This window comes from Calonectris borealis, chromosome 7 (assembly GCF_964195595.1).
Source record: "Calonectris borealis chromosome 7, bCalBor7.hap1.2, whole genome shotgun sequence".
Classification (NCBI taxonomy): Eukaryota; Metazoa; Chordata; class Aves; order Procellariiformes; family Procellariidae; genus Calonectris; species Calonectris borealis.
This window is the reverse complement of record NC_134318.1, coordinates 7,790,011-7,799,928: the sequence shown is the minus strand read 5'-3', so window position 1 is coordinate 7,799,928 and position 9,918 is coordinate 7,790,011. Positions and strand designations below refer to the sequence as shown.

The 9,918-nt window shown below is 36.3% G+C and overlaps 1 protein-coding gene across 3 annotated transcripts in view; it reads right to left on the bottom strand.

Annotated features, from left to right (window-relative positions):
* Positions 1-295: 295 nt before the first annotated feature.
* The window catches only part of DNAJC12 (DnaJ heat shock protein family (Hsp40) member C12), a 44,133-nt gene continuing 34,510 nt past the window's right edge, over positions 296-9,918 (bottom strand). For all 3 annotated transcript variants that reach the window (XM_075154242.1, XM_075154243.1, XM_075154244.1), the window contains exons 3-6: positions 7,501-7,579; positions 4,989-5,128; positions 3,547-3,748; positions 296-1,462 (exon numbers count right to left, since the gene is read on the bottom strand). In XM_075154242.1, the coding sequence (XP_075010343.1) occupies positions 1,368-1,462; positions 3,547-3,748; positions 4,989-5,128; positions 7,501-7,579 (516 nt within the window). In that variant the 3' untranslated portion in view covers positions 296-1,367. The remainder of the gene's footprint in view (positions 1,463-3,546; positions 3,749-4,988; positions 5,129-7,500; positions 7,580-9,918) is intronic.

Below are 9,918 nucleotides of genomic sequence, written 5' to 3'. Positions count from 1 at the left end.
TTGGCAGGCACTTGTGTCACAATTTATAGCAAATAGGCACCAAACAGGAGAAGCACAGTAGGTCAGTCAGCACATCATACCCCTGCATGGTAGAGCCAAACATGTCACTCCAGAGAGAGACAGACGCGTAATATTGTTTCCACATTGGGAGAAGACTGTAGTTTTCAGATTCCATGGAGAGCCCAGGATTTGGAACTGGACTCCCTTAAGCTTTTACCCACTGAAGGGACAAATAACAAGAAATTCAAAAGGGATCTCTGTGGTGGGTAAAGGATTTCAATTTAAAAAATGAAAACAACTGTTTTCTGTATGCATGCAGTTTTATTTGTTGCTGATGGAATTTCTTGCCTGCACAAAACCACAATGTCAATACCTGCCATATTAGCCAGGTTTACAAAGAAGAAAGCAAATGCAAAATAAATAAACACAATGTAGAATTTGAAAAGTTGTCCAAAATATCAAAAACCTTTCATATGAGGTTTTGTACACATTAATGCTGACTGGCCTGATTCTTCATTCCTCACCATACAAAACCCTGATAAGACGCGTCTACCAGACCAGAGCAGGGAAGGAAATTACTATTAAGCCAGAGGACAATGCTGGCACACATACAAGGGGTATCAGTTGTCCACCAATAAATCTTAAGAAGAAGTAAGTTGCTAACTGGAGAAGTGAAGTTAGGGAACTGCCTTCCAAAATAAATAGCTGGTGCAAAAAGTGTACTGTTAAGATAGAAAGCAAGTGATTTTTAAGAGTGCTTGATCTATCACAGTGACCTTCTTGGATAATAAGGTTCTTGTTTCATCTATATCGTAAGAGCACAATTCTCCAACAAGTTAAGTTTGTAATAGAGTTGTGCATGCGTGCATTATAAATCACTACAGTAAGTACAATGCAATGGAGAAGTGAACCAGAGTACAGTTTAGAAATAAGCACAGTTTTGTTTGAGGTTCATTGTCATGTAGCTGTTGCAAGGTCATCACTGAACACGATGATGGGCTGGAGTCTAACATTGACTTTTGGTTCTAGCGAGAGTACATTCTTTATAACATCACAGTATTGATATTATTCACTACACAATATTTAAGAATACAAGAAACAATATATAAGATGTTAGATAACTTCACAAAATCACTTTATGTAAATACTGAAAGGGCTTTGCTTATTAAAGTTTGCTTGTTAAACAAAAAGACCTCCATCTGTAATCCTCATAGCATGTGTGTTAACAAATCAGTATTAAGACATTTATTTGAACAATGTTCACATCACATTGAATGAATATAAAATACAAATAACTTATAACTGCTGACAAAAAAAAATACTGAATTGTTGAACAGATGATCTCACGCTCTTGTGTATTTTGCATTTTAGATCTCGTAGTTTCTGAATTTCCTCAGAAGCTCTGATGGAGCATCCCCTGACCAGCGGAAACGCAAGTGCCAGTAATTTGCCTCTGAAAATCCTGAGGAAAAAAAGAGAAAGGCAAGTAAATTATTATAAACATGTATAAAACTAAGTTGTCTGAAATAATACTTGATAATCTTCCCCAAAAAAAGCAAGTAAAAAATTGGTCACTTCCAGTGCTCTTGACTAGCAGGGACAACCTCTGTATTCTTGGCACCGTTTGAACAAGAGCTCAAGTAAACACCAAACTTCAAGATTTATATCAGCTAGGAAGAGTCCAAAGAAGAACAGCAAGAACGATGGGAGTCCAGAAAAGAGGATTTACACAGAAAAACTGAACAAATTGCATTTGCTTAATGTAAAGAAGAAGAGATAGAGGGTGACATGATAAATCTCCAAGTACGTGAAAGGCAGCAGTGTGGAGGGAAGGTACAGATGGCCCCTTCCACATACAAGGAAGTAAAGGAGTTTTTCAGACCCTGTGCTATGTTTTTATGATCTATGGGCTGTTAATACTAAAATGTGATCTTCCTATATCAGGAAGCTGAAACCTATTAACAGACTTAGTGTTAAAATCTCTTATTCAGGCTGAAATAGCTACATGGGGTTGTAGCCCATAATTCTAACAGACCAGCAGACAGCAGCTGGAAATATCCCAGTTTAAAAGTGGAATCCAATATAATAAATTTTCCTGGACCAAAACGAAAGCATTATCAACATCCTAACATCAAGTATGAACACTGAAGTGCATACAGGTCCTGTCAAATAAATATATTCCAATATTAACATTTATTAATATAAATATATGCCCACTGGATAAATTAAGTAGGCATTTGATGGGTTTGATATTTTTCCCATTCAAATCTATGGAAATTAAATTAAACTTAAAAAAAATACGGGAAAGAAAATGCCTGCAAAGAAAGCTCACCATTAGACCTTAGACTAGGTAGAAGGAAGAAATTTTATACAATGAGGGTGGTGAAGCACTGACACAGGTTGCCCAGATTTGTGGTAGTTGCCCCATCACTGGAAACATTGAAGGTCAGGCTGGAAGGGGCTCTGAGCAACCTCATCTAGTTGAAGAGGTCCCTGCCCACAGCAGGGGGGTTGGACTAGATGGCCTTTAAAGGTCCCTTCCAACCCAAACTGTTTTATGATTCTATGATTACAAGGAACAAGATGATGTTTTCCTTACTATAAAATTTTACTATTTTACAAAGGATACAATGATGATTTAATTACCAAAAAATAGCAAATAGTATAATTTTATAGAGCATAATTTTTAAATACAAAATTTTCAGTTATGCCTCACATACATTTGTTTGTAGAATTTTCTTATCTATTTTCTGCATTCCACAAATGTTTGGGATTAAATTAGGTTTTGCTACCCTCACAGTTCAATTTAATTTCCTGTTTGATCACGCTGGGAAGAAATAACAGGACTTTGTTCAATAATAGTTCCCTGATAACATAAGCCTAAGATTATGAAACTCCTGAAGGATCAAGCAGAATAGAGAGTGGCCGTTGTGGTAAGTAAACTTTGATTCAGGCATACTAACCTAAACAACAGACAGGAAATACTAACTGCCAGATGACAGGTTTTGAAATACACATTTATTCTGGTGCATGCACTATTTTTTTAAAAAACTGTTCAAATACAAAAGAAGCCTTCAGGTCTCAATTTTTAGTCCTCATTAACTCATGAGACATAAACTGCGCAAGAGTACTGAATGCTGGATTAAAAAAATATATATATAATACCTGAATGTTATATTTAACATTTTTAAAGTTATTTTTAAAAAAATCACTGAAAATAATTGCCTTTTTTTTTTTAATTTTGATATAGCAGCAAAACTGAACTTTCCGTTTTGGTTTTAGAAGAATTTTTTTCTTCTTCTCCAGTTTTTGGTTTTACTAGCAAAGAAGCGAGCAAACATGGGGTAGGGAGGAAGAAAGGTCTGAAAGCTTAAAAATTAAATAAATAATAAACAACATAAAATGCAAAACAAAACCCCAACCCAAAACCACATTAAAAAGCTACCAGTTAAACATTCTGGAGAAGAATTTCTCATGACTTAAAAGCCTCCGTTTCAGGCCAATCCCTGGATACTGCAATTTTTTGTAACTGCTGGTTTCACTTACTTGGGGAGTCTGGATTCTTTGAAGACTGTGGTTTCACATCAGGAATTGCAACATCTTCTTGCTCCCTGTTCCCATCTGACAATCCGTCTTCATTGTTTTTGGTCTGTTGGGTCCAAATCTCATTAGTTATGTTGTTGCTATTATTCAAGTCAGGAGCTTCCAGCATTTGGTCCTTCTTACTTTGGACAGCCCAGTGCATCGACTACAGAAATGCAAAAATAACAAATAAAGAACTAATTCCTATGCCTTAATAGATTTTTAATGAATTTCTCTTTTCTTTCTTATATTGTTGTAATAAAAGGTTAAACAAAGCACATATTAGAAAGAAGCTTGCAGGTCAATAGGATAAGGGAAAGCATGGTTACATATTGCAAATAGCATTTGAGAGGATAGTTTATGTCAGGTGGGGATGAAGAACAAAATGTACAAATGCACCAAATAATTCTAAGGGTCTTTTGTCCAGTTTCTTCTGTCATGACTTCTGACACTTTTTTAAGACGGCGTGAGTGGCTTAGAAAATGTCCATTTTCAAAGCTCTCTTTGACTTCAAGGTGCCCTTTGAAAACAAGACAATTTGGAAAGCTTTACTATTAAAGTCTGTGGAATGACTTCTGTCTGGAACTGAGCTTGACGGGATATCAATGTTTGTTCCGGCAAACATTTAAGCTCAGGCATAATGCTTTGGTTGAAGAGGCTCTCAGACTTCTCTCATAAGCAGAATTGAGGCGGGCAGAATGGGCAAGGGAAACATTTATTTGCCTGCCTTAAAATCTGACCATGTAGACTTGTAACTACCATTCACCTAATAAGGCAGAAAACAAAAAATCAAACATTATGGAATTAGGATCTACTAGGAACACACTATCAAATTATCTCACTAGCAAAATTAGGAGGGAAAACAACCTTCAAAACATCACATCTGCCTCTGTCACAAATCACCGCACTAGCCTAGCAGGGCCCCTCCAAAGACCTGTGTGAAGCCCAGAGTTCCAAGGAACCTATATTCTAGATTTTTCAATGAGCTCTTTATTTAATCAGATAGCATGGAAATCTATCTGATAAGCAATATACCAAAAGGAGAATATATTATACAAAGGTCCTAGCTTTGAAAATAAATAAAAGGTTCCTACAAAAGCAAAGTGTGCTGAAGCATTTGAAAACAACCCTTAAGTTACCTAAACTTCATATAATACACGTAAAAGCAGCAACTTGATAAATTCACTCTAAAACTACTACCCAAAAACCATTCTGTGAATGGGCTTCCAATTTTTCCTGAATTTCCTTAACTTCCTTAGTGCAGGAATCACTGCACTATTCCCATCCCCAAAACACACCACTGCAGAAGAAGTGTTGTTGCAGTGAGTGAGGGGATAAGTTACATTTTCCCTGGACCACCCCTACCTCCCCCTCCTCCTGAAGGCCTAAACTTAGACAACACCAACCGTTTTCACAGAATTGCTCAGGGCCTCCCACTGCTGAAACGGAATGGTAATTTTGCTTCGTCGCCAGTAATCATAACGTGCTCGACTCTCTTCATTAGTAAGAATCTCCTTAGCTTGCTGCAGCTTCTGGAAATTCTCCACTAGAACACAAACCAAAAAGATACTAAAGCCAATATTTGTTTTCAAAGAAATTAATTGAGATGTGAAGGGGGAGCTGCCAACAATGGCTTAGAGCAAACAGAGTAGAGGGGACAGAAGGAGAGTTGAGTGACAAAGGCATGCGGTTGTTCTGCTTACAGCTTTGCAAAGTTTTAGCTGGCTTTAGGATCATAGCACCTTTGGTGGACCGCTGATATCCTTTGCAAATGAGGACTAAAATGCTCATTTGTCTACCGGCTTCAAAATCTCCCAAATTTAAGTTCAGAGAATCTTACAGAGTACAGCAGGCAAAAGGCACAAGTCGCCCCCTGTAGAAAACCTTAAAAAGGGCAATTAAACTAGAGTAATAACGCCTAGAAGGAACACACTTACATCCACAGCAGCAAGGAAGTCGGGGCAAAGCACAACACCAAGAAAACATGAGCAGGGGGAAAAAAATTACAAGCAAAAATTGACAAGCAAGAAGAGGAATCTAAATATAGTTCAAATTAAGTAACTTGTGCATTTTATTAGGTATGTTTTCTACATGTGCTAAAATGTTATCTTGAATACCACACTTGAATGAGAGCTCTTATTTTTCCCTACAGGGGAATTTTTCATTAAAGGGTTACTAAGGATGCAGCTGCATGTTACTATTTGTAGAAGGGTTATAAAGATTTAGATTTTATCTATGAGTTACCTATGTTACAGTGATCTATTATTATTATTATTAATTTATTCCAGTTTACAAATTCGAGAGATTTCTTTTGAAATACACTAAGCCCAAACACTAATCAAAATTGGTAACTAAAAATCAAACGGACAATAGGTTGAGGGGGCAGTTCTATTCGGTTTCCTTTTTTTAGTGTTACTAGTTTTCAACAAATAAAAGGTCTACTTTAATTATTCTTTATTGAGCTTTAAGCTGATGAAATGAAAAATATAAAGTAAACTTTCAGCAGTACTGTAAAAAGGTATGTAAAGTAAATACAGCATGTTCAGGTAAATGGAGTGTAAAATATTTCTTCTTAACAAACAAAGCTGCTCCAACATTTGGCACTTGGCCTCTCTTTTTGAGTTACTTAGTTTCAATTAATTGGTGGGGGGGACACGACACCGGAACGGGGCGGGGTGCAGACAGAACAGGACCATGCACTGGAATACGCTCGTTTTCCTGCTGCAATAGCCAGAATTTTCTGCAGACAAAAGTTGATCCCATCAGTTTCATTGGTACTTGTGCTATCATTTAGAATAAATTAAATATTAGTGATCAGGTTATTGTTAATAGGTGGTAGATTGTCACCCAGACACCATATCTCAGGGGTCAGAGAATCTCAAAGTGAAAAATCCCACCTATTTCACCCGTTAACACCCCCCCTCCCTTGTTAACTCTCTGATTCTAGGCTAGGATGGCACATCAATAAGGAAAGCCAAGCCCTGCTGAGAGCTCTGCTCGAGACAGTGGAGTGCGAGTCTCATTTAACATCTGCTCTATCCCAGCTCTGCTATCTCAGGGGAGGGTGAGGATGAGGTCAAACTCACACAGGCAGGTAGGCTATGGTGTTCAGTTTATGCTTATGTTGTGCAGTTCGTACTTAAACTAATAGGAAGAATCCAAAAGAAACGTTTTGTGCATTAATCAAAATGAGAAGCATATCTAATTATTCTACAACAAATTTTTGGTGGGGACCATAATTTTTATCAGAACAATCTTTATTATAAGAATATAAACTATTCAGACATCGGTGAGCACTGATTAGAGCTATCTTGTAGTTATGAATGGGTAAGATTGTCTTCAAATAACTCAGGTGCTGCTTAGCCATCACAGGTATGATGAACTGCACACTTTCATAAACGCAAATGTTAGCTGCTGTTCTGCAAACAGATGGCTACTCATGTGGTGCTGGCTTCTCTTTATTTCCAGTCATTAAATTACATTAAAAGAAACTGAAGTACATTTAATGTGTTCCTGATGGGCTTGTTCATGGAAGCAAATTAACTAATTGACGCAAGTATGGCACTTGAATGCCACTGAGCATGGAAGCGGGCCAACTTCTTAGGTCTAGAAAGGGATACTCCATAAATAATTTCTGGATTAAAAGATGTTCTACCATAGAAAGAAAAAAAATTGAAAGTCCTAGGGGAAAAAAAAAAAATCCCTAAAGTGTCTTCCTGCTCTATCACCTAGGAGTGTGCAACTGTTAGAAAAGAATATTAAAGCTTGCTATTTAAAGACAATATGCTCAATACACATGAAAATTAAAATATATCGGGGAAAAGAATATTTAATAAAGTTTTAAGGCTGAATTTAATATTTTAGTCGTGTTAATATAAGAAGAAGATAGATTGTTTTTAAACAGGGAAGAATACATACCTGCTTTGGGATTTCCAGGATGTTTGTCAGGATGACATTCAAGGGCTTTAATCTTAAATTCTGCAAGAATTTGTTCAACCTGAACAGAATGTCAAGACTTAAAGTGAGTAAATAAATACACACAGAAAAGATTTTCAAATTTGCTTTTTGAAAGGGGTTGGGAGGAACAACGAAGAATGCTGAAAGATTTTTTCCTATTCATTTTTACAAGCTTTAGTACAAGCAAAATAGGTAACAACAACCATCTGTCAGTGACACTGCTTATTTAATTTCATTTTCCATGCACTCATCCTTATTCTTGTTTTTGTGAAGCTCAGTCATGCAATATGGCAAGTTGGCTTTAAGAAAAATATGTAAAGATCATGTGTGCGAAACCCCTTCCTCACATTTGACCACGTAGGCAAAATGCATCAGTTCAGTTGCTCTTCGCTTTGTTTAATCAACTCTGACTTTTAACGAAGTCTCATTGCAGGAAGCAAAGATCTTCTGTATTGTTGAAGATCAATTTGTGGGATTGGGTGGCTTTCTCCGTATCCTTTTCATAGGAAATTTAGCCAGTACCACATGACTTTTCCATCTTGGATACCCAAAGCTAGATAACTAGCAGTTCACAATCTTCCTGTCAAGTTAACTTTTTGTGCAAAAAGGTTGGCTTGGAGTAGAATAAATTTGTAATCAATATTAGAATATTGGCATGTATTAGTTTATTAGTTAATTACAAATTCCCACACAGTTTATAGTACCATAAAGTATTACAACCACTGGAAAAACAAAGACATATTAACAATTAACAAAATACAGGAAACCACTGGAGCGGGCATCAGCTTAGATTTTCAAATTTTCAGATTTGTCAAAGTATCTTGCTTCTTATTATAATTCAGAAGCCAAAACTGCTTTATATCATTTCAGTACAGCTAAAGTTTTCACAACAATTTGCCCTAAGATATCAATTAGCTACTATTCTTTCCCATGCTAGAAAGGCTGTTTATATAGATTCCTCATCCTTCAAACCCTGATATCCATATACAATTTAAATTATTTATTTCAAAATTAAGGCTTATGACATTCTTTCTTTAGAATAAAATTACAGTTCACTCAACCAGCTCACCAAATTTTGTTGTCATATGCTGGGAAAAATGTGGTCTACAGTGGTATTTTAAAAATTCTACATTTTTCGGTATGCTCAGTAACTTCTTCCAGAGGGACAGATATAAGGTGGTATATTTCCAGTCAGTAAGACACTTAAAAATATATACATTGTACAGAGAACTTGTGGAAACTGGTTATTACATAGCTAGCTACCATCTCTAAAACATAGTTGTATAAAGGGGAACTTTAAACTTAAAATATGTACAGTAGCAGAGGGGTAGCGTGGAAGTCTTCAGTTTAAAAAAAAAAAAACAACAGTAGAAGGAAACGTTTGTAGGAAGTTTATACAAAATATATGAAATTTATATGAAATTGTCAGTGAGGTGTTTTACCAATAAAGGTATCCAATACCCACTATATAGGAATAAGACTGTTCTTGGAAGAAGGATGTAGATTAAATCTCCCCTCTTCGTCTCAAGTCTGAAGATGAACTAGGTGGCCATGAGCTCTATTCTACAAGAAACCAAGAATGAACATGGGTCTTTACTTGAATATAGGGAAAATCTGTAGAAATTGAGACTATTTGTGCTTAAATTTAACCAGGTCAGATCAAGACCAGAATATTCAGCAGCTTAGATGAAAGTACTGCAGCTGGGAACGTACTGCATGTGCCTAAAGAAGCCTGTGCCGCTACAAATACTTGACTGCATATACAAAGTAATGTGATTGCAAAACACCGGTAATGCTTCAAAATTCTGTTAAATGTTAGAAGTAGTGTGCACCATCCTGAGGGAAGGCAATCATGGTCCTCAGTCAACTTGTGATCTCAGTTCCCACTCCCATGTCAAAAATAATCTAGTAACATCTGCTGCTTCTCTTAACAAATAATACTTGATAGATTATTTTTCAGGACCCATTAGCATTTATTCCCTCTTTTTATTTTCATTTTTAAGCAATTTGAAAAATCATTATCATATGTACTTGAACTATTCATTAATTGCTAAGCCCTTAAGGAATTAGTGTGAGGTAGAAAATGAGACATAGCATCTGCGAAACAAGGCTACATAGAAACTTTAACACCGCCCTCTGCTGGGATGACTTTTTAGGAGTTATCTCAGGAAAAGCTTTAAATTGCCCTCTAACAGATCGAAGATGCTTACTAGTATACTTTCAGTGACAGAAAAGACAGAGGTATTTTCCCAGCATTTGACCACTAGGACAGATGAGAGCATCTGACTGAATTTAATAAGCAAAATACAGCTTTTATCCACACTGAATACATCCTTCATTACAGCAGAGTAATCAAAACTCCTTTTCCAAAATCGAAAC